This window comes from Sabethes cyaneus, chromosome 1, assembly GCF_943734655.1.
Source record: "Sabethes cyaneus chromosome 1, idSabCyanKW18_F2, whole genome shotgun sequence".
Taxonomy (NCBI): Eukaryota; Metazoa; Arthropoda; class Insecta; order Diptera; family Culicidae; genus Sabethes; species Sabethes cyaneus.
This window is the reverse complement of record NC_071353.1, coordinates 55,391,830-55,417,988: the sequence shown is the minus strand read 5'-3', so window position 1 is coordinate 55,417,988 and position 26,159 is coordinate 55,391,830. Positions and strand designations below refer to the sequence as shown.

General features: G+C 38.4%; 1 protein-coding gene across 1 annotated transcript in view; it reads left to right on the top strand.

Annotated features, from left to right (window-relative positions):
• The first annotated feature begins 15,639 nt into the window (after positions 1-15,639).
• Positions 15,640-26,159, top strand: part of LOC128745398 (uncharacterized) — a 37,557-nt gene continuing 27,037 nt past the window's right edge. The window contains exon 1 of the mRNA XM_053842465.1: positions 15,640-15,884. Coding sequence (XP_053698440.1) covers positions 15,640-15,884 — 245 coding nt within the window. The remainder of the gene's footprint in view (positions 15,885-26,159) is intronic.

Here is a 26,159-nt window from a genome sequence, read left to right as displayed (position 1 = left end):
CACGACCGACAATTTTATATTAAAGCAAACATTTACTAGGCCAACTCCGCAATTAATACAGTTTCTACTGCAACCTTCAACACCGCTCGCCGCCGTGCTGATCCCAAGAAACATATTTTATCGTCCACGGCGATATGAAAAAATTTCTCACCTTTCGCTACTAGTAGGTACTAGACATAAAATAAAAACTATGTCTTCAAAGAGTGCATTCTTTAACACCAACAGTTGATGGCTGCGTTGGGATCAATTAGCAAATCATTGAATCGGACAGCGTGAGTTTAATCAAGCCGATTGACTTATTCGCATAACGATCAGCACCACAATGAACCGCTGCGCTACCTTATCGTCACTCCGGCGGCTAATGCAGATCAAAGCGTGCAGCTTTCCCGGGCTCGATACGTCACGTTATACTGTTGTGGGAAACGGTTAACATATTTTCACAAAGAGACAACAACGCAGCAGAGGAGGGAGGATTAGTTAATGAGGAATTCACGTCCAATCACACGGTGTGACGAACGAGCTAACTGAACAGTGCTGACGGAAGCTATTCAGCTGACCTACTATTTAACATTTTCCGATGCGCTGGATATCAGCGGGACATTTTATGTAGCTTGATTTTCATTCTTTATGCTGCCATTCAAAAAAAACTCAACTCGTTGAGTAAATGAAAGATATACTTTTTCACAATTAAATTCCACTAGGTTTAAAAGTTTTTCTTTCATTTAATTTTTGTATTCCACTAAGACGCTCGGTTTCTATAGTGACTATAATTCATAAACTATATGGAACTTTATTAAGCGAGAAGAAACTCATACATTTTTAGATTGCATAAACATTGGCGTAGCCAGAGGGGGTGCCTGGGGTACCAGACCCCCTCCAAAAAACGGTTTAAAAACCGAACGAAAATTCAGTGTACATATATGTTCTCGCTGCGTAGATATTTTCTTTTTCACTAGGCATCGCAAAGTTGTCGTAGTTGTCGTCGTAGTCAGTAGCCTAGTAGCCACCCCGGCTCATGTTGTTTCAAGCAGTCGTCTCCATTTAACTCCATCTTGGGTCACTCGTCGCCAATTTCCCATTACTTCCGAAATCATTTTCGACCTGGTCAAGCTATCTTGCACGTAGTACCTCCTTATTCCTGACGCTGGTGCAGTTGGTAAAGAGAAATATTTTCGTCGCACTGTAGCCTATTGACTTTTGCCAGGTGACGATGGCAATCTCTCGGAAGAGTGCTTGTAGCTCGTGATTCATACGTCTCCGCTTTCAGTTTGTACTCCGCCAAATATCGTCCGCAATACCTTCCGCTCGAACATGACAAGGGCGCGTATGTCGTCCGTGCGCAGTATCACGGCTTCAAGTCCATAAAAACTACTGTTCTACGTCTGAAGGCGTATGCTTCTGGAGTAGCGATTTGGGAAGGGCAAAGTAGGCCCGATTTCCCACTTAAATGCGCCGCTGGATCCCCTTACTTATGTTGTTGCCAGTGGTCACCAGCGATCCCAAATACACGAATTTATTGGCCACTTCTAGTTCGTCGGCGTCAACAGTTACCGTTCGCGGGAGGCACGCGTTTGTTTTCTTTCAGTCTCTTTCTTTTATGTATTTGGTCTTCGAAGCATTTATGTTTAGCTCACTCCGCTTTCGTCGAATCACCCCCTCAAGTGCGATGCTGAATAGCATGCAAAATAAGCCGTCACCTTGTCTCAAGCCTCGCCGCGTCTCAAAGGAACTCGAAAGTGTCCCCGAGATCACACGAAACATATCACTCGATCCATTATAGCTCTGATCAGTTGTTGAAGAAAACCGTGTTCGCGCATTATCTGCCATAGCTGGTCTCGATCGACTGTATCGTATGTTGATTTGAAATCAATAAAGATGTGATGCGTGACCACTTTTTACTTCCGACATTTCTGCAAGATCTGTCGGATGGTAAACATCTGGTCCGTAATTGCGCGGGCCTTCATGAAGCCCGCCTGGTATTTCCTTACAAAACTTGGGGCTATCGGTGACAGCTGGAATAACACGATCTCAATGAAATTTTTTTGGAAGACTCCCCCTAGGCCCCCTCTATGGAAATTTCCTAGCTACGCCAATGTGCATAAAGGATAAACTGAGTTTGCACCACATTCAATTCAAAACTTATACAAAATCCAATTTAAACAAGAGAAATTTTTTTTTTGGAAAATAACAATTATTACACGATGCATCAACTAAGTATCCACAGTCCGTTATCGAGCCTGCACTGAACGAACTATGATTTTCAAGTCCTGTTGGTCCTGGCTGTTCTAATCCCCTCGAACGCCAGCGAACCGTGCGACGTCATCGACAGCGCTGTTCCGTCGGGTGCGGGGTCTGCCCCGAAGTGTACGGTCTCTTTCTGGTTCGTTGCTAAAACTAGTCTAGGCTACTCTTCTTCGGACATTCTGGCCATGTACCCAGCCCACCGTAGCCTGCCACATTGTACTACCTTCACTAAATCGGCATACATATTTCTATACCGTGGACGCTCGTTCGTCTGACCCTTTTTAATCTGAACACTCTCATATTAAGCACCGCTGGTTTACACAACGTGCAAATTAAAAATGGTTCAAATGTTATTCAGGTAATGCACATAATTACGATTTTTTATACTGACCTAGCGTGTATAATCTGTTTCACATTCCGTTTTCCCAACGATCATGATGGAGATCCGATCGGAGAATGCAATATTTGCTGCAAAATTCGAAATATTATCAAAATTTGGCATATCCGTGTTGCCCATAAACGCATAACAGTCCCACCTGACTTTTCACCACTTTTGAGATAAACCTGGGAATCATCTTTAAATTAACTATTCTTTCAATATTTCAAACAAACAAAATATCTTTGTTCCCAAAATGTTGAAAAAAATATCAAACTTTGTCAGTCCCATATTACAAATAAACGCATAACAGTCACAGTAGTAAAAATATATCAATAGGAATCTGTTTCTTTGAAATGCCTGGACCGATTCGACTGCAACAACTATTAAACGGAAGAAGATTTTAGGACCTAGAAGAGCACTATTGCAGAGAATTTGAATCGGATGTACGGTTCGGAATTTATAGTGGAAACAAGTTCCGGAATATATGGAACTTGAACATAGAATCACCTTAAATTACAACTAAACCTATCATACGACACCTATAAGCACACGGATTTGCATATCTAGACTATTGGTAGTCGTATAAAGTGTTCAAGACGCCATTGGCCACATCTAAACATGTCCGTGAATGTTCCGGATACCTCTACGGGGATCAGTTTCTGAATTCAACTAAAATACAACATGTGACATCTCTACGTCGGTACTCTAAATTGCAAAACTAGTTCATTTGTTGTCATACATAGTGTCCAGGATCACATTGGTCATACTCGGACACGTTCTGGGAGTGTTCCGAACACACAAGGGGACAACCAGCTTTTGAGTCGGACAAACCCCATCATGCGACCCCACTATAAACTCAAGATGACAAATCTATACCTATAAAAATGAATTTCTGTCTGTCTGTCCGTATGTTCCTTATAGAATCGAAAACTACTGAACCGATCGGCGTGAAAATTTGCGTATAGGAGTTGTTGGGGCGAGGGAAGATTTTTATGATGGCTAGAGACCCCTCCCTCCACTAAGAGGGGGGCTCCCATACAAATAAAACAAAAATTTCTGCATAATTCGAGAACTAATCAAGCAAATGGAACCAAATTTGGCATGTGAAGGTTTTTGGAGGCAAGAATTTTTTTTATGGTGTATTCGGATCCCTCCCCACTTTAGGAGGAGGGGCTCCCATACAAATTAAATACAAGTTTCCTCATAACTCCAGAACTAATCAAGCAAATGGAGCCAAATTTAGCATGTGGATGTTTTTGTAGGCAAATTTTGTTTTCTACTTTACTGTGAGGAAAATTTGTCTATTCAAACGCCCATGAACTGCCCAGAAACTTGCAAAACTCGAGATTGTGACAAAGGTCATCCGAAATTCACGATTTATGTACAACACAGTTTAATTTGTGGTAATACGAATTTTGTCGGTTCAGCTAGTTACAGATAAAAGGAGAAAAGGCCAGGAAGAGATTTGAGTCAAAACGGACATTTTGAACAATTGAATTGAACGAGCACGTGAATTATCAAAACAACAACGACACGAGGTCTTGAAAACACTGCCGACTCACTGGCAACGCCAGGATCCGTTGCGTTTATTCTTGCTTATTCTAGCGCAAATAAACGCATATCAGTAACTTCGGCAGTTTTTCGCGACTTCAACAGCGTTTGTCGAAGTTGCACATTTTTGCAGATGTGACTGTCTTCCATTTATGAGCAGCGTAGGGAAACTGTGGGTAAGACAGACAAGCGGTTGATTCTACCACTTCTTCTTCTTCTTCTTCTTCTTATTCTTCTTCTTCTTCGTCAGCAAAGAGCCGGGGTGGCTCGTGCTGTTTCAAGCACTCGTCTCCATTCAACTCGGTCTTGGGCCACTCGTCGCCAATTTCCTAGTCGTCTCAGAAATCGCAAATCGCTTTTGACCTGGTCGAGCCATCGTGCACGTTGGGCCCCCCTGCTACTGGTGCCGGTGGGGTTGTTGAAGAGGACTATTTTCGTCGCACTGTCGTCCGAAATCCTTATGACGTGTCCGACCCACCGTAGCCTACTAGCTTTCGCTAGATGTACAATGGGAGTCTCCCCAAGCAGTGCCTGTAGCTCGTGATTCATACGCCTCCGCCACTCTCCGCTTTCAGTTTGTACTCCGTCATATATCGTCCGCAGCACTTTCCGCTCGAACACGGCAAGAGCGCGTATGTCCTCCGTGAGCAGCGTCAAGTCCATAAATAACTACCAGTCTAATAAGGGTTTTGTACATTGTATGCTTCGCTTCGTGCGGCGGCGTATGCTTCCTGATCGTAGCGTTTTACGAAGGGCAAAGTAGGCCCGATTTCCCGCTTGGATGCACAGCTGGATCTCTTTACTAGTGTTGTTGTCCGCGGTCACCAGCGATCCCAAATACATGAACTCATCTACCGCTTCTAGTTCGCCGCCGTTAACGGTTACCGTCCGTGGGAGACGCGCGTTTGTTTCCTTTGAGTGTCTCCTTCTCCATTCGTCGTCCTTATTCCGTCGCCTAGGTCGATGCCGAATATTCCGCTCCGAATATGCTTGAATATTGTTAGTTTCAGTTTATTTAGGTGTGTAGCCGTACTGGGGCAACACTACCGAGTCTCGTGATGGGGCTGCCATCTTATAGTGCCGAGACTCACTATACCTCCTTCCCGGTTAGTATACGACCTTAGTTTCCACCGGGGTTGGTTACCCGATCTCCGCTAAGGTTGCTCGTATTCCGGCTGGTACCACGAGGAGGTCGGGATCGGAGTTGCTGGATAAGAGGCTAACGACCACTATGGGGTCTATATTCCGCATTATCCAGCCGTTTACCAACCACAGTCCGTACTCGCTCTCCGTATATCTTGTCAATCGGTTGACGATGACTGGGTCTAACAGTTTTTCGAATGTGTCTAGCAGACATATAGATCTATACGAGGCCGAATTTCCCGATGGTTTTCTTGGTTTAGGTAGCAACACCACCTTCTGTGCTTTCCATCTCTCTGGGAAGTGGCTTTCGTCCAGACAATTCTGCATCACCAACCTAAACATGTCCGAAAAAACCGAGATCCAATTTATCTCCCCTTTGACGAACATTCAGCTTGCGTAACCTGCCATGCTGTTCGGTGCAATGATGAAGTTCTAGAAACGACGATTTTGAAACGGAGTCAATCTTTGGAAACTATTACATTCATATATTTTATTAATTATACGGCATCAGTATTGGCTATTGATTTAACTGTGGTTATTCCAACACAACCGGATAGATATTCATAATACAAATATCAGCGATCATTCAAATAATTCGAATCGTACCACTCAAACGTACGCTCAAGCAAAGAACAGTTACCGCTTTCACTCATGCAATTCATTCTTTCTCCGCTGTTCACACACTATGTCTAGTTTTCCTACACTACGATTGTAATTGAGATAATAGAAAAATCTTATATAAACCGACAGATCAAGACCATTACTTTTTTGCCTTTCTCGTGGAAAGGCATTATCATCAATGTCTTAATGTCAATTAATGTTTATTGAAACATCTATTTAGTTATTTGTTTATGTATTTCTATTATACATTTTTTTATTTCATACCTTAAAACTCAAAAATAGCCAAAAACATATCGTTGCAATTTAAAGAAAGCAAAATGAGCTTTGCTGTGAATCTTTTTTAAAGCACTACTTAAGGTTTATATATTTCTTGTATATATTGCTATTGCGTTATTGAAGAATATTTTATAAAATTTTTGTTTAAAAAAACTCAAAAATCAATTAAAGCTCGATTCAGTTCATACCAGGACCATTTCCAAATTTGAATATATATCAATCAGAATGTTACATAAGTAACATAATGCCAAAGTATTTTTGAACAAATCAATAAGAAATAGTAATGAAAGGTATAGTCATCAAGGCATTTGATGTTTATTGTCATAACAATTAAACGTCTGACAAGAGGAGAACCAGCAGCCGCAGGCTGAAAACCTCTCTAATATAGAATAAAAAAAATTGACTCTAGAAAGTTCTATCAACGTCTTCAGTTTATGGGAGAGAGGATCGATCACACCGATAGGTGGATTAGCGATCCAACCGACCACACTCGCGCTGAGTTAATTACCACCGATTAACCTGCGAAGCTCTTTCTGGTACAACATGTGCTGAAGATCAACGACGGTCCACACTGCCATGCTCGATTATTCCAGATCTAATCAGTCTATCACCAGTGCACATTCCCCCCCCCCCCCTTCCCCGTGGGAGGCAAGAGGCATCTTCGCCGGCAGACGAGACGTTGTTTGCTTCTGCAAGAGATAGATAGTATGTTCGACATCGGCGAGTTTCTATAACATCAAGCCACCGGCAAACCGTACTTTCGGGTCACATCAAACTTTACACGGATTCATGTTAGTCGGTTTGAAGTAATCGTGGGAAATGGCTCATTCTCTACCGGTCATGGATGAAAGCAATTGCTGCTTCCACTTAGTAGAGTCTGGTTTGCCATTTGAATATTTTTTACAGCAAGTTACGTTCACAATACTCTCGTGAAACAGTTGACCTTTTCCGTTACAGGTAACGGTGGATGCGCCGCGCCGTTCCGATGGAACACATCGTCCGCAAAGTCAATTTTGTGAAGATCAGACGAGCGTGAGCTTTAATCTCACTCAGATCGGGTTATGCATTTTCAAATACGGAAGTCTAACAGATAAGTTGAGAAACTACTACGGTGTAATTAACCGGACCGTAAGATGGAAACTTTCCAATGTTTTGAATATTAATATTAAAGAAAATATTTACAAAAGTAACATGCTTTATATACCGACCATATTCCAAATTATTCATTATTTTTCAGCCGATTTCTAAGTTTATGTAGTTTTCTACCTGTTTTATGTTTGTTTGTTGATGTTACATGATATAGATTTGCAAAACAATAATATATTGTTTGTGTATTGTTAGAACAATGTTAATTGTTTCACTGGCTTTGAAGGAATCAGGAAATACGTTGAAACTACATATATTTATTCGAGACAAGATTTTTATACCAATTGGTAGAATAACATTTACTGAATATCTGATCGTAATAAAACGCTATTAAATTTGAGTTATGGTCGCCAGAAATAATGAAGTTGCTGCGACTATGTTAGGCCCATTTTTTATTGTGGTGTTTGTGTTGTTTAAATTTCCGGCAGGCCAAAGGCGCCTGTGTGGTACAAAAACCTGCTATATATATTTGAAGAAACCTGAGAACTTACTGTGAACAAACAGCACAACCCAAGGGCCTATTCGGTAGCGTAGGATGGTCGGCCTCCGTGCCGAAGTAACGTGGACGACGGCGGTTTAGAGGTCGGGGAGGACGTAACGGTTACGAACGAGGAACTCATTGAGATCGTTAAATCCCTAAAGGTGAGCAAGGCACCGGGGCCAGACGGAATCCCGAATATGGCCATTAAAGCGGCTATTCTGGAGGCTCCCGAATTATTCGGGGCAGTAATGAGTAGATGTCTGAAAGCTGGCCACTTCCCAGACAGATGGAAGCGACAGAACCTGGTCCTATTGCCGAAGCCGGGAAAACCTCCGGGTGTCCCCTCGTCATATAGGCCGATCTATTTACACGATACTGCCGGCAAGGTACTGGAAAGGGTTATCCTTAACAGACTCGTACAGTACACTGAGGGTACAAATGGTCTGTCAAGGAACCAATTCGGCTTCCGAAAAGGCAAATCTACGGTGGATGCCCTCTTGTCTGTCACTAAGACAGCCGAAGTGGCGATCCAGCGCAAGAGGACAGGTATCCGCTATTGCGCAGTTGTCACGCTCGGCGTGAGAAATGCGTTTAATAGCGCTAGCTGGGACTCCATAGCCAACTCGCTTCGGAACGTCCAAGTGCCGGTGTCGCTGTACAGGATCCTGGAAAATTATTTCCAGAATCGTGTGCTATGCTACAAGACGGAGGAGGGTCAGAGGTGCGTTCCAATCACCGCAGGGGTTCCGCAAGGTTCCATACTGGGCCCGGTGTTGTGGAACGTCATGTATGACGAGGTGTTGAAGCTAAAGTTCCCGGAAGGGGTGGTGATTATCGGCTTTGCGGATGACCTCACCTTGGAAGTCTACAGTGAATCTATCAGAGTGGTCGAGTTGACGGCTGCCCACTCTATAAGTGTGGAAGATTAGATGCGATCCAGGAAACTGGACCTAGCGCATCATAAAACGGTGGTTATCGTGGTGAACAACCGCAAGTCTGTGGAGCAAGTAAATATCAGCGTCGGGGACTGCACTATTTCGTCAACGCGGTCCTCAAAACTCCTGGGAGTCATGGTCGACGACAAGCTCAAGTTCGGGAGCCACGTCGACTATGCCTGCAAGAAGGCTTCCACAGCTATTTCGGTATTGTCTCGTATGATGTCTAATAGCTCTGCGGTATGTGGCAGCAAGCGGAGGCTATTAGCCAACGTGGTCCAGTCCATACTCAGGTATGGCGGGCCGGTGTGCTTAACGGCGTTAGGTACCAAAAGCTATCTAGCCAAGCTGGAAAACACCTATCGTCTCATGTGCTTAAGAGTGGCGAGTGCGTATCACACAGTTTGACATGACGCAATCTGCGTCTTAGCGAGTATGATGCCTATTGGTATCATCATCATCAGCGAGGACGTAGAGTGCTTCAACCAACGTGAAACTAGAGGCATACGGAGTATCACAAGATCGGCCTCGATGACCACATGGCAGCGGGCATGGTCTAATTCCACAAAAGGCCGGTGGACACATCGACTTATCCCGGAACTATCCGGGTGGATGAACAGGCGCCACGACGAAGTCAACTTCCACCTGACACAAATTCTGTCAGGGCATGGTTGTTTTAGACAGTATCTGCATAAGTTTGGGCATGCGGAGTCCCCCGCGTGTCCCAAATGCGTGGACGTTGAGGAAACTGCAGAACAGCTTTCTTCATATGCCCTCGTTTCACGGGCGTGAGAAGCAACATGATGGCAGTGAGCGAACAGGACACTACTCCGGATAACTTAGTCCAAATGTGTTCTAGCTCAGACGTCTGGGGAGCCGATCAACGGCGAATAAACAGCCTAACTACCATAGTCCAGTAGGTATCTAAGAGTGTGCGTTAAGCACAATAGCCCCTCCCTGAAGTAATACTGATAAGGTGGTGCCAGGGAGATTGAGGCTGGAGACTCGAGTAGGGTTTTAGTGGGTCTGGATCTTCACGCCCCAGTAGGGGGTCGGGATACCAAACCCCACTCCCTGAGTTGTCTTCTCAGGTGTCTGATAGCAGATTTTCCTACTCGTTAAAAAAAGGGCCTATTCGGTGGACTGCTGTACTTCAACAGCAGAACACCCACGTAACCATAAGCATTAATCCAAAACCGTATATTGGAAATAATTCTGCATCCCTAGTGCCAAACTTTTGTATATTAGCAATCTAAATGCTTATAAAACGTATATTAACATTGTTGATGCATAGAAGCATTAACGTAAATCAGCATTAAAGAATGCAATAAATTCGCATATAAGGTAACAATATAATGCAGTTAGTCAATTGCATTCAAACGAGCCGTAAGTGTTGATAAACGGTTTGTACTTGACTTCTTATTTTGCTATTCTGCGGCCACTATTTGTGCCCTTTTCCATCTGACGGTTGCCGTCTTTTTCTACCCTATTAGTAATGCAGGACAAGTAGGGGAACGTCCCCGGTTATGAAACAGGTTTTGTTTTTCGGTCATAGTTTTTGATCGGTTCATTCAATTTCAAATCTTTTTGAAGCATTGGAAGGTTTAAATATATACCTATCTTTTTGCCAAAGGAAGTATATGGTTTTTGTTTGAAACACAAAAGTTATAGCAAAATTTCAAAACATGATTTTTTGCGGCTAAAAAAAGTGTCCCCGGTGTTAGAAAAGAAAAGAAAATATAGAAATATCGAAGGAAAATCAAAAGTTAGAATCATTTATTCATGGTAAATACTAAAAATACAAAATCATTGATCAATTTCTTCGTTTAATCGTCTAAATCTGAAACACAAAAAATGCATGTAAAAAGCAAGCAGTCATATTGGAGCATTTGAAGTACACTGGCCTGTTACATGTGTTACAAGGAATTGAGTTTTTGCTAAACCTAAATGAATCCTACTGCGATAAAGACTCATAATGCCCCAATTAAAGTAAATATTATCAATAAAGTATCAAATAATTAATTTTCTAGACGTTTCACAACCGGGGAACTCGACTGTTTCATAACTGGGACGGTGGTCATATTGCAAAAAAATTATATAAAAAATTTTGTGTCAATTATTTCACCTAAAATTTGTCTGTGTGATGAAATAGAGGTCTAAACCTAAGCTTATATGGCTTTACCTGACCTTTTTTATTCCATTTGGTACACAAAATAATCAATTGCAAAACATGCGAAAAAACTTTTTTGGGTGTTTTTTTTTCAAACACGTTTCCTACGAAGCATTGTAAATGTTGAAGTTTGACCGTTGTTTGCTAAAAAGTTATATTACTATGAGACTAGACGTTGGTAGTAACTTGACAGCACTAGGATAATGAAAACGTTAAAAACTGCGGGTGTTTCACAACCGGGGCTAGGTGACAATCCCCTAGCTATGATATGAGAGGGAACATCATCAAGATTTAAATACGACTAATTTCAACTCACTCAATCACGTCCGCAATAGTTTAGGTAGCAAAACTGCAAGGAAACGAATAAGGTTGCGTGACTGACTAACTCACGGTTCGAGCCCCTGTCTAGGTGGTAACATTATTCAGCATTTCAAAAAATAGTTCTGTTTATCCTGCTCCCCTTTTGAGATGCTGCAAAAAAATCGCTTGCATTTTTTGTTTTTTAAATCCCGATCATACACATAAGCAATCCAGTGCGGCGTGGAACAACTTCGGCGGAATAAAACACCGCTCCTGGAAAACCATGGTTTTCAAACTTTATGTACCTTTTTCTCAGAAACTACACAACGTATTCGAACAAACTTTTTTTCGTTTTGTTGGTAGTAGCTTGGCAAAGACTTTTATAACTTTTAAAGTATAACTTTGGAGTATAACTTTGGAGGTTTGTAAACGAAACACAGCCGAAGAAAAAAGAAGAAAAAAACGAAATTTTATTTTTTCAATCATCTTTTCTTTTTCTTTTTCGTTTTTCTCAGGCTGTGTTTCGTTTACAAACCTCCAAAGTTATATAAGTCTTTGCCAAGCTGCTACCAACAAAACAAAAAAAAGTTTGTTTCAATACGTCGTGTAGTTTCTGAGAAAAAGGTACATAAAGTTTGAAAATCAAGGTTTTCCAGGAGCACCGTTTTATTTCGCCGAAGTTGTTCCACGCCGCACTGGAATGCTTATGTGTATGATCGTTTTACGGCCATTTCCCGTGGTCGGATCACTACAAATTTAGTATCAAAATAAGCGGATAAGAGTGCTGAATCAAAATCTGTGATAAAAAAATAATGATTTTTTTTTAATTTTAGTCGTTCATGTCCCCTTAAGCCTCAAACAAACACTAATAATGTTTATTGAATGCTTGTGACGTAGCATTTTAATAGCCCGCTATTTCGCCTTTTTAGCATTATGTGAGTTCTACAGAAGCATATAAAGAAAAATAAGCTTTTAGTCATAGTTCTGTATGCTTATACAATGTTGTCAAAGGACTAGTGTTTAGTGCTTACTGGTTACTTGGGCAAAAGCGAGGCAGGGGATTTATGTGTCGGTGCTTGAAAAACGTTGCCTACATACCGACTCATTGAAGATAACTGCACAGACAAACAGATCGGACACTCGCGTTAATTCCATCATCCAATCTAAAACCACTAATTTTTCAAAAAACATGACCACATCGCGGCGCGCAAGTGTTGCTTCGAGTGTTCAGTATAAAACCATACAAATGTAAAAACCCTACAGCATAAAACCCTGCAGAGGCAAGCTACTCCGCAACATGCATAACAGAGGGTGCTAGTGAGCAAGCAAAATGTGTTTGGTTTTTCAAAGGATTTTGTTCTATGTGTCATGTCAGTTCGTCAGTGATAGCTGGTTGTCACTCAAAAACTCAACATGCTAGACGCGTTCCAGGCGCATCTGTAGTAGTGTAAAGCCTGTTTCAGTTAGAATTTGGTCGCATAAAGTAGGACATTTCTCAACATAGAAATAACGCACATAAAAGGAAAATATGTCATTTTGCAGGTTTTTTAATGAACTTTAAGGGAAAAACATGAAAATTATTCGTTAGCTGTTCGGAAGAATTTTCAAACTTTTCGTGGGATACCACCCATCATTTTCTGCACAGTACTGCTGGTAATCGTATTTGCTATCTTGCTCCACCACATTTCCATTTGAGCTGGTTTTTTGATGGTTCTGACACATTTCTTCAATTTACCTTTGATTATTGTCCAATATCTTTCGATGGGACAAAAATCACTAGATCTTTATGTGATCGAATGAATGGCAAAATCCTGTTCTAAAGACATTCCTCTTTGTAAACATATCCATTCATTGTTACCACCAGAGATGCCAGAAGTGAAGACATGTCTTCATTTTGAAGACATTTTTGTTACAAAAAAGTGAAATGTCTTCGCTTGAAGACATGTGAAGACATGTCTTCACCATGCAATTTAAATGGGCGGAAAGCTGAAGGAAGACAAATGAAGACATTTTTCCTTGATTCGTGAAGACTTTTCAAAAAATCTCCTGGCATCCCTGGTTACCACAGTGATGAAAACATTTGTTTTCTCTCCACAACTACAGATCTCTTGCCAAATCATCAACTTACGGGCAAATTTATCTGCGTAAACAAGTTTGAATCTACCCGCAACGCATCCTTTACGCTTGGCAAGCTAAAATTTGTTGCTAGGTATTTGACCGAAATCCATTTTTACGTATAGGGTAACGACATCAGAAATCGCCACTTTTTCAGACAGCAAACAAAAAAAAACCAAGATTCATTGCTATATAGTTCCATATCGATGAGCAATGCTTAGCCTGCATAAAACAGAAACATTTTTGCTACGGTTTTTGCATGAAACTTGAGCCCAAATATTTGAAAAAGTCGTTGTAAATGTAAAATTTGTGATACATGTTGAGGCACCAATTATCGCCAATTCTGTGCTCCAGTTTTCGCCATCCCCAGAAGCATCGTTTGTACCTTGTTCTAGTCAGAAATTTCATTTGTATTTATATTTTTTCTGAAAAATAGAATTAATTTTCAGTTGAATATGGCGAAAAGTGGATCGCGTTTAAATCATTTCGATATGCCGACACCAACTAAAATAATGCCAATTTAAGTTATATAACCATTAAGGGTTTGGAGTCATATTATATTGGTCCTTACATAACTATGTTTAAATTATAGAATTAGCATAACAAATTATGGTAGGTAGAGGATCCATATTTCGCCAGGAGCCATATTTCGCCAGTTTAATCCAAAGCCTTTTTGCGTATTTTTGGTAGACTTAAAAGAAATTATTTGACGAATTGGTAAAATTGATGTCCTCAAGACTATAAATACGACAGAAGTAAGTAAAGAAGATCACTTAAAAAATCAAATTTTTAAACTACACAAAAATAATAACATCAATGAATGGGCGGGTCCATCAGGGTACTTGTTTGAAGCAGTGTGCTTAGGGAGAGTGAAGTGGTCAACTTTCTAAGGTTAACCTTGACCAGGTTAACAACACATTGTGGATAATGAGCGGGCCCTTCTCCCCAGCTATTGGGGTCATCGCCTATGAGGGCATCGAGAGAGCTTACCTTACGATTGACTAATGTGATCTAGTTTCTAGAAGGAGATTACTAAATACCTCTGGTACGTGCAAGTGATGTTGCTTGCCGACCGATTTCATTTTGGCCCTTCATACAGGAGCTGGTAAATGTGACAAATCGTTAGGTTTGTACAATTCCCCTTGTCAAGATAGGCCCATTGCAATGAACGGTTGTTCTGCTAAGATAGTTGATAGTCCTCATACCTCACACATACATACATACAACTTTTAGTTGTACTCATCTTGAATATTATAAGTTATTCGCAAAACTAAACAAAATTTTGTTTAAAGCGGTGTGAGTCGACGGGTTTTTCCAAACTATAAGTTCATTTGGTTCCCACAAAACCGAATATTTAATACCTATGATGTGAATAACTATTATTATGAATTAATTATTATTGAATTATTTACATTTACATACATTATTTACGTTGATCGTTGTAAATCCTAGAAAATATGAAATCAAGAAATACACTAACATCCCAATAAATATGCAGTAAAATCACAGTAAAATGTAATAATATTTTCTCTTTTCTCTTCTTTCCAGTTGACACCGACCGTGATACTTGCGTCGTAGCGTGGGTGGGACGGAACGAAACAGCACACAACGTTCGGCCTGCATTTTCCGCACATTCCCATAAATATTTACAATCCCGCCCCGGCAGAGAACCCGAAGGAAGAGTGAGAAAATTAGCGGTTGATGGTGTAGAAATTGAACCATCAAAATCGTTGATGACACACATTTTACAGTTCTATCACAGTGAACCGGGTATACAAATTACTGGAGCCGCCCGACTCGACTTAATTGAATTATCGTAGACAGTGTCGACTGGTAAATCACATTGTTACAATTGATGCGGTCGAATCTCGGTCAGCAGTTAAACAGTGATGGTGAGAAAACGAGAAATTTTGGAACGCCGGTTTTCGTCTAGGTCACACCAACAATAGCAAGTGGTCGCTAATGATGCAATCTACGAACGGCTAATAAGTTACCAGTTTTCGAGTTGATTGTTTCTTTCCCTCTCTGTCTCTCGGATGTTACCGCTTGGTTTCCTAACCGACGGTGCCTAGCATAGTACTAGCGATTTAATGAATTCACTTACCAGAAGAAGAAGACTGCACCGCGATGTTTGTGACCGGTAGTAACCTTCACCTTAATATTTTGACAAGAAGCGATTTGCGCCACATCCGCCGGTACTGTTAGTGTTTTACTCTGACCAGTGTTCGTTTAGGCGTTTAGTGAATCACCGTAGCTACGAGAGCTATCGATCACAGTCATGGCCGATAGCCGCGAACGGATACGTGGTCCACCACGAGATGGGCGCGAAGGATTCACCAGCCCGCGACAAGTACTGCGGCGGTTAATGTTGCTCTCTGAGGGCCGCCAGTATCGTGAAGCTGCCACCGTGGTTGGACGTCTGGGACCATCGGTGTTGCGCTCGGTTGTGGCAGAATTACCGATGGACATCCTGATCGAAGCGCTACCTCACAGCACCTATCTGCTGGAGTCATTTTTCAATAGGTAAGTTATCTGCTGAAACCACAAATTTAACTAACTGACGTGGAGATTGTACGGCTTGAGCTACATACTAATGTTATCTGCCTAGCAGATGCTTGTGGAAGCTGAAAAAAGATATTAGGTATAATCACTCACATTATATTTCGTGCATCGTAATTTTCGCAATTGATTTTTCTGTGTCATTTGTTTTGTTACCGCTTATTCATTAAAATCATCAAATTAAATTTGTTAATTCAATCTTTATGGTTTTAGATTTTGCAATAATTGATTTATATAAATTGAAGTTATAAATGAATTGAAGTTATAAATTTCACGTTCTAACTTTGTAATTGTTGAAATTGCATACTTTCCAGTTTTAGAAACATATGAAGTGAATATTATACTACGAAACCTGGAAGTCCCAGGGCTGTTTCTCCTTTGATTTATTTTACTTACAAAAAAGTAGTTTTTCCACTTTGTTATAATTACGTTTTTTAAATACTTATTTATCAAGGGATTAGAACAATTTTGGCAACATTTTAATTTGTATTTTGAGTTGATACTAGGTTAGAACTATTCAGTGCGAAGAAAGTGGAATTACTTCAGACCAAAACCAAAACGGGTGAGATCTAATTCGGCACATCTTGAGTCGCGACTCCTACTGGTCATTTTACCTTTTATGTGTTGTGTGGTGTGGTGGTATAGTTCGTTAACGAATTGTACATTTTAGGCTGTAATGTTTGTAGTAACCGTGAGGCCACTGATGAATCACAAGAGCCGCGAAATTATTATGCGCTATATTGCACGGAAAATTATACGAATTAAAATCAGGGACTGGACATGAAAAATGCGAAAGCGAGATATATACACGTCAGGCATAATGGACGATGGAAGGCATGCTGTCAAAAACAATAAAATATGGTATTGACCTACTTACTTTTACTATACTTCCTACTGTTCACTACCCACTTCTCAATGCTCACTTCTCACTTCTCACTACTCATTATTTATTTCTCATGAGTAACTTTTCACAACTCATCTCTCACTACTTACTACTTACTTCTAATTACACACTTCTCACTACTCATTTCTCACTACTCGCTTCCTACTACTTACTTCTCACTATTCACTCCTCATTCTCACTTTTCTCAAGCTTCTTCGCACGTATGATCAAAAGTTACTCAAACAAGATTGCGTGTAAATTGATAAACTTGTCAAATCAACTTTTTTTTCAAAGTTCAATTAGTATGAAATGTACAAAAAATGTTCAGATAAACTTCCAGTAGATCGAAACCGAATTGTCAAATCTTTCGTTTAACTTTTACCATCAAATTTTGCACCGCCATCTCGTCCGAACAATATACCGCAGAAGGTAAATTTACCTTAACCTTTACGTTCCTGACATCAAAAATGATGGTACATACCCTCGCAGTGATTCGCAGTTTTCTACAAAACTACAACGATTTTCAACAAAAATTTGATATTTATGGAAAGAATCACTACAGACGATTCTATTTCTGGACTTGGAACAATATTTTGATATCTACTTGATTTATAATTTGATTTTTAATAACAGCGAAATTATGATCTTGATTCGTACCATGCCGCTCTTGGTTCGTATCATTTATGATCTTGGTTCGTACCATAATTTCCAAAAGATATATGATCGAATATTAAAGGCTTACAAATGGTATTGACATACTTTTTGTACTGTGTACAACATCTTTGTTCGCTTTATCTACCTAGCAGTGTTAAATGTACTTATACATAGTCAATATTCTGACTATTTGGAATAAGGTAAATTCGGACATTTTTTAAATTTTCTCCTGTCATATTTAACATAAACTTGGACACAAATACTCTAAAATGACTTTTCAGATAAAGAATACGTTCTGCGTAAATCAAAACCGCACAAAAATCGTGTATTTATCGAGATTTGCGTACCAAACGCGTAAATTCTGGAATTCGCTCGCGCTGGTTGGAACCAAAGTAGTTATAGAGGACTTACTGTGCGTTAATCCATTCTACAGTGGAGATACACACATGTACAATTTCAAGGTGTATTCAGCATTGTTTGCTAAATGCATGAAAATAATCATAATGAACTTCAAATTTGATCTAGAAAAGTTTATATGTTTTATATTTCCAAAAAAATATTGCAATGAAATGAAACCTCCAAGATTATGTGATTTCTTTCATTTTGTTTCTGGTTCATGTGATTTGATTTGTATCCGGTTGCTGGTAGTCGAGTAATTCGGGGTCAAAATTAGGGTATTTATTATACTAAAACTGCTAAAGCTCCTAAACAAGCAAAGATGGAAATATACAATGTTTAGTAAAGTTGTGTATTTTTATTATTTGTACTACATTGTAAAACGTGAAAAAGTCATAAAACAACTACAAGAAGAGCTAAAATAGAAAAACTGGTTTCACGATTCATATAAGGTCTGTATCGAAAAGTCTTTAGCAACAATTATCCGTGAATAAAAATGAAATACGGTTATTATTTCAATTTTTGTTTTCGGTTTATTGAAGGTCAGTACGACATGAAACAATAACATGGCTTACATTAATCAAAATATTAGGCTCTAAAGAATGAGCGCACTTTTGATGAAACTCCTCCCAGCAAATTCTGCACAGTGGCTTTTGTGCATTTCCTGGATGCTATTCAATTTTTCTGAATTCCTCCAAGCATTGAGAAACTGTTCCTTCCCTCCTAAAAATCCTCTTCTCAATCGACCAGTAATGTTCAATTGGTCGAAACTCTGGACAATTTGGTGGATTGATGTTTTTCTCGACGAATTGGATATTATTGTCTGAAAGGCACTGTAGTACAGGCTTAGCGCAATGTACAGATGCCAAATTCGGCCAAAAGAGAGGGGGAGACTGGTACTGTTTGTTGAGGGGCCACAATCTTTTTTACCATTATTCATCTTTGTAAATTTAAGCATTTATTGCACACTTTGTGAAGAAAATACGCATCGCAGACCACAAGTACAAATAGCTTACCATACTTAAACCTTCTGCCCAAATTTTTCCAGCGCAATCGTACTGTTGGTATCGTCCACCACGTCGTCCGCCGATTTCATGTATAATTTCGGCCCGGGAAGCGTTTTTAAATCCTGTTTGACGTAAGTTTCGTCGTCCATATAGATGCAGTTGTTGACGTTGTCTATTATCCGTTTATAGTTACCGTGCCCTTATTTAGACTCGAGATTGTTGCTCTCCGGATTTTTTAGAATCCTCGTGCTTCTTGTATGTCTTTATGGAGTTCCTGACGTTGATTCACTGAATTATTTCAATGCTTGTTTTAAGTATTTTAGCCAAATAAGACGTTGTTATCAATCGGTATCGTTTAGTATGACTTATTACTTCAGAATCTACCCGGGGGGTAACTGGAACCAGGTTTCCTTCCGGACCAAGCCAGATCCTACAAGGATAACTCTTCTTTATATATCGATGATAGTTTTACGCTTCTGTGGTGCACTTTGAACCGTTTTGCGATTTGGTTGAAAGAAAACACTGTTTTCAGTGTACCAAGTGTGCAGAATTTTTTTTTCTGATTTCAAGATCAATCCGAGGCATAGCGAAAAGTAAAAAATAATAGCACAACTTTTTCAAGATATTTAAACAAACTTTTGATTGCACGCACATAAAAATTACTTTATCCATTTTTGAGTAAAATCATTTTAAATGTTGCTAATTACTTTTCGATACAGTCCTGAAAGGGATGCCTCGATATGAGACAACCTCGATGTAAAACAACCTCGGTATAAGACCAGTGTCGGGCACCGCTAATTCGCTAATTCGCTAACCGGTACAATTCGCTCGATAATCGTGGAAATTTCGCTAATCACTAATCGCAAACTAACATTAGCAAATTAACAGTCACTGTTTATTTTTGAACATATCGCAACAACAGCCATTCTAATCTATCACTGTACAAATTATTACTAATTTGTATATATTACACGACTTTTTTTAATTTAACTAAGATCAAAACCAATTAAAATGAATAAAATGCTTTACAGTTTATTAATTTTAAAATAAACAGCGGCACTTGATTAGGGTATAAGTATAAATTACAAACTATAACTAGCGAATTAGCGGTACCCAACACTGTATAAGACAATTCAATATAAAACAATTTTTACCTCGATATAAGACAAATTCCTTTGACATAATTGATAACGATTCCAGGGCCAATTTTCCATTCCAAAAAAAAACCATGAAGAAGTTCATTATTTAAAAATAATCCTAAAAATTGTAAAAAGTTAATAGCTCAAACAAATAGTTCAAAAACGTAAACACACAACACAGAGCTAAATTGGCAACTGCTAATGCAAATTTTTTTTGAAAAAAATCTTGTTTCGATATAAGACATCTTTTTGAAATTATAAATTGTTGTATGTATAAGGAATAGGATTTTTCTATCTTCGCTGAAAAGATAGAAGGCTACTGTCTTCAGTCAAATTTCTAGTAATAATATGCTCTAAAATTTTGCAAAACACGTCAATGCATTATATTGCAACTGGAGAAAAATAAATTTTTCATATCACTTTTAGGGGAATTAATCAAAATTTGAACATCACCGCACGATAGAACTTTTAATGTCAAAAAACTCTTCTAAAGGTTTCATAAACCTGAAACCAAGTTTTCCCATTCAAAACTTTAAGGCGCACATTTTTTTGGGTTTGAGCCACTCTAATGACACATTCCAGCGTTACGGGACACTATCCCAATTATGCAGATTGATTCCTGTTTAATCAAATCCCTGGCATTCTACAGAAAAATGAAGTTCTCTTTACACAACTATTTTACGAGCTACTTGCCAAAAAATTGGTGAAACAGGAGGCGATTCACACGATAACAATGGGTGCTAATTGTGTCCCGTAACGCTGGAATGTGTCTAATTCACTTTTTATAAGGATGAACCTATATTAAAAGCACCCAATTGATACGATTTTATTTTTTTGGCCTAATTATGGTGCTTTTTGTACAATCTGATGTGAGTTCTGCGTGGCAGGTGTGGTTAAAAGGTAAAAAACACGCAGCGCCTCTAATGGTGACTAGCTGCAGCTGATAGTATGAACCAGGATCATTTGTAGTACGAACTAAGATCAAAAAACTAAGTTTGTATTTTAATAACCAGACGCAATAAGGCATGTTTTTCTAAAATATTATGGTTCAATAATGAAAGAATATAGATAAATCGATGCTTTAAAAATGTTTTTCACCGGTACTTCATGCACTAAAGTCTAAAGTACTTTCACATCGTTTTAAAAGACAGCTTTGATAGTGGCGTTAGAAGCCGAATTAGCATCTGTTAAAAATTTAACTATTTGAGCTAGTTGTAGTAATTTCTAAGGCAAATAATGAAAGTCATGGATCGAAAAATAACAGAAGATAGTTTTAAGTTTGATTTGAATTAAAATTTTATAATATTGAATGAAATAACAATGAATACGTTTATAGTACGAATCAAGATCATTTTTTGCATAGTACGAATCAAGATCAATCACCCTAAGTAGTATGTGAAATAAAACTAGAAATCTGCTTAACATAGTGCGCAAAAGTTATCCATTTCATTTGTGGTCAATAAAAATGAATGGCGTTTTTGACAAGCTATCGCCCGCTTGGAGGCGCTGCATAAAAAAGTGATGAAAACTAAAATCGCTGTCAAACTCCATACATTTTTGAAAAAAGCTGAAATAAAATACAATTTTTGATGAACCTTTTCAATTGTCAGGATGTTAGATAGCGAAATATTGGAAGAAATTTGTTTATCTACGCTAAGGTAAGTGAAAGTATTCGTATTAATTAACTTCATGGCAGAAAAATGTTAATGTTTGATTTTGTTTCGGATGAAACAAAAGTACATAGAATCAGCTGTAAAGTTTACATATCCTGGATAGAGAATCATCAATTATTTTCAGTCTTCAATGTATTCCAATGTGTTTTTGAATGTTAACGGATTTATTTTTGTAATTAGCATCACCTGCGCCAAGGGCCAAACATATCAAACCTATCAGTTCGTAAACATAAATACACTTGTGAAGCTCTAATAATCTCCCGAATCAGAAACAATATACAGGCCGGACACGATTATCCGGGGATTCGATTAACCGGGTTTTTAGACTCGACACGCTATGTCCAAAGGTACTTATTATTAAAGTTACATGCACCTCAGATTTCTCTTTACAGAATGTTAGTATTAATCAAAACAATTAATTTAGAGAAGGTCTTAAAATATGCTATCTTGGGTTTTTTGAAAAATTCAATTTTGAAGGTTATTTAGGGGTCATCCTCTCTCAAGTGATCATATCCGTTGTATTCGACCACCTCCGGTTTCATCCAAATTTGGTATAATTGCTCATTCCGACCTCATATTCATTTTCCCAAAGTTTTGTACGGATTGATCAATCCCCCTTGCAATGACATGCAGTGAAAAGTGAGTATTTTCGAAAAACTAAGAAAAATGGTCCCTGCAAGGGGGATTGATCAATCCGTACAAAACTTTGGGAAAATGCATGTGGGATCGGAATGAGCAATTATACCAAATTTGGTTGAAATTGGAGGTGGTCGAATACAACGGAAATGATCACTTTAGAGGAGATGACCCCTAAATAACCTTAAAAACTGAATTTTTCAAAAAACCCAAGATAGAATATTTTAAGACCTTCTCTAAATTAATTGTTTTGATTAATACTAACATCCTGTGAAGAGAAATCTGAGGTGCATGTAAGTTAAATAATAAGTGCCTTCGGACATAGCGTGCTCGATTATCCGGGTGAAAAAAAATAATTTTTTTTCGCTGATTCATTTTAAACCCAAATGTTATAGTTTTCATGCTACATGATGATTCCAACTAGACAAGCATTGATTCACCTCCCTAAAGCTACAAAATTCCTTTCTTATATCCCTTTTATCAGCGAACAAAACAAAAATAAATCCTGTGATGATGAAATCAATTTTTTTACTTAAAAATCATCATCACGATCATCATTATCATCATCACCATCATCATCGTAATCATCAATAAAAAAATTGCAAAATAAGAATTTTTTGACTTCAGGGGAGATTGATCAATAATAAAAAAATAAAAGAAATAAAATAAAAGAAAAGCATAACATACAAAAAATAATATTGTACCAAAAAAAAATTATCAGTGGAAAAAGTCGTAAGAAAGGATTTTTCTGACTTTTGGGAAGATAGATCAATAATAAATAAAACATTTCTGGTACCTAAAAATCAAAAAACTTGACATACAAAAAAAAATTTGTACCAAAAATGATGATTCGATTATCCGGGCTGAAAATAAAAATGAGCACCCGGATAATCGAGTCCGGGCTGTATATCAAATGAAAGGAAATGCATTTTCTAACATTTATTATCCATTCTCATCATTTCCACTGTTGTTAATTCAGTGAAATATTACTTTTAAAGCTGAGCTCCATATACAGTCAACCAAAAAAGTATTCTGACAGCAGCGCATAAAATTTTCTTTTAGAAATTTTGCACAGTATTTTTGCAAAGAATGGTAACACATATTTTTTAAAACAATGTTTAACTAAAGCATATTTATATGCACAACAAAAATTCGGTGAAAAGCTTTCCGTTTTGAAGATAGGGTACATACAGTTTGAATTCCTCAAAAATGCAGCCAAAAAAGTATTCGGACAGTTAACTATTAGTTGAAACAAATGTCCTTTCTCGCTCAACTACTACCTTGTAGGACCATTTACATTCTTGATGACCAATTTTTTAATCTGTTTGGGATAAAATTAACAATTTTTCAAATATCCCTCTGTGAATTGCTGACCATTTTTTTTACAAGAGCTCGGTGTAAGTCCTTGCGAAAAGAAATCGAATGATTTCTCATTTAGAAATGAGATTATCTAAAAAGATGTTCAAAACGGTTCAAATCTAGACTGAATGCTGATGTTTCGGTAGCTCTAGGACAATTATATGGTGCCTACCGCTTACAATTATCGACAGTATGTTTAGATTCAACCTTGTAAGGATGCTTGGAAAGCTCCGAGGTAGCAAAGATATATATTTTTGGATAGAACTAAGTGTAAACTCAATTATCTGAACAATTTTAGGTGAAATTAAAGCAAAATTGTAATTGTGCGGTACATACATATTGTACCGGGATGTTGAAACTAAACATACTGTCGATAATTGTAAGCGGTAGGAACCATACAATTGTCCTAGAGCTATCGAAACATCAGCATTCAGTCTAGATTTGAACCCTTTTGAACATCTTTTTAGATAATCTCATTTCTAAATGAGAAATCATTCGATTTCTTATCACAATGACTTAAACCGAGCTCTTGTAAAAAAATGGTCAGCAATTCACAGAGGGATATTTGAAAAATTGTTAATTTTATCCCAAACAGATTAAAACAGGTCTTCAAGAATGTAAATGGTCCTACGAGGTAGTAGATGAGCGAGAAAGGACATTTGTTTCAACTAATAGTTAACTGTCCGAATACTTTTTTGGCTGCATTTTTGAGGAATTCAAACTATATGTACCCTATCTTCAAAACGGAAAGCTTTTCCCCGAATTTTTGTTGTGCATCTAAATATGCTTTAGTTAAACATTGTTTTAAAAAATATGTGTTACCATTCTTTGCAAAAATACTGTGCAAAATTACTAAAAGAAAATTTTATGCGCTGCTGTCCGAATACTTTTTTGGTTGACTGTAGGTGACAGCATGCATTTTGTGAATTGCACTTTTTTGTAGTTCCAATAATCACAACCAGGTAGCGAACGGTTGCTATCAGTTTTGCTCGAATTCGCCGTCAAACCAAATGCAAGTCCAAGCACAAGTCTATGTACAACAAGTTCACGCTCAAATTTATAAAGAATTTCTTCGACTCAGCTTATTCGCATCCATTTAGTTTATTCTCAAATTCGATTGAAAAACCTTTAAGTTAGGTTATGTCAATTTTAGCCCCTCTGTGGATGTTTTCTGGTTACGCCCCTTGATTGGGTATATGTGTTTGAAACCGTTTGGATGGATTCCAAAACTTGACAAAGCTATTTGTACCGCGCGAATGTAGCGAACAAAACCTTTACGCCGTATTTCCCGAAACCAAATTTTCGAAGTCGATATCATAAATAACTCAAGAACGGCTCAAGCAATTCACTTGGTTCTTTTTTTGTTTCAAATCTCTTAAAGTTAAGTAGAGTTTTAAGTAAATTTTTGACTAAAAAACTGAATATCTGCCGTTTTGTTATGCGTTCTTCGAATTTTAAAAAGGACGGGTTAAACAAGAAATAATTTATTATACTTCCATGTTGTTTTTGATTTTGAAACTTGACATTTTTGTCACAATGACTCACCTAAAATTGTCTTTTTGGAATACGTCCTACTATGCGCTGACTGTATAAAAAATGGTAAAAAGCCTAAACGTGTTTTGGGCTGTATCTACCAGCCTAGGCAAACACTTAGCAAGCAACTACGCTGCTGCAGGCTGCAGTGACTTTGCGAATTTTACTTTCACCTCGAGGCTAAACATATTATCCATTATGTTTATATCAACATTTCAACAAAACCTCTGAGCACAGGAAAGAACCGTGCAAAACATGTTTCTCAGAGGCAATCAAAATTGAAAATATTGATTGTAAAGATCACTTCAACTTGAAAGAAAGAGTTACAATTTCGCCCCACAAGGGGTCTTGCGTCCCTCGGCATAAATTGGAAGATGAATGACTGCTATTTATTTCGCTTTTCAGCTACACAGCGAGGTGGCAAATATTTGCCATTTTGACACAGTCGGCATGTCAAACATGTGCCGAAATATGTTTCGCTGCAGCCAGTCACCACTTTCACCTGTCAAGGGTGAAATATTTGCGAAACTTAACAGGTACCTACAACGATACCTTTTCTGGTGACTACTACCAAAATAGTTGACGAAGCTTCACGAAATTCACAGTGAAATACTGAAAATGATAATCTGTAACGTAAGTAACCTGCAGGCATCAGGGCATGCCAATGGCCCGAGAATGTTTCACAAATGATTATTTTATTTTAGGCTATTTAATGTGACGTACCTATTTGACTTTTTAAAGATACAATTTGGATCTGAATATATCTTTGCCATGAAGATGCAAACACTTTTAGCATTCAGTATATCTCTTACCTTCACTAGATCTCTTTGAAACGAAGTTGATTCCATCCATTCCCTTCCATATTTTTGGATTTGCGCGAGATTTATCATAAAACCAGTAGGTCATAACGAATGATTGCTTATTTTTAAAAATGCATTGTTTTTTTTATGACAACCAAT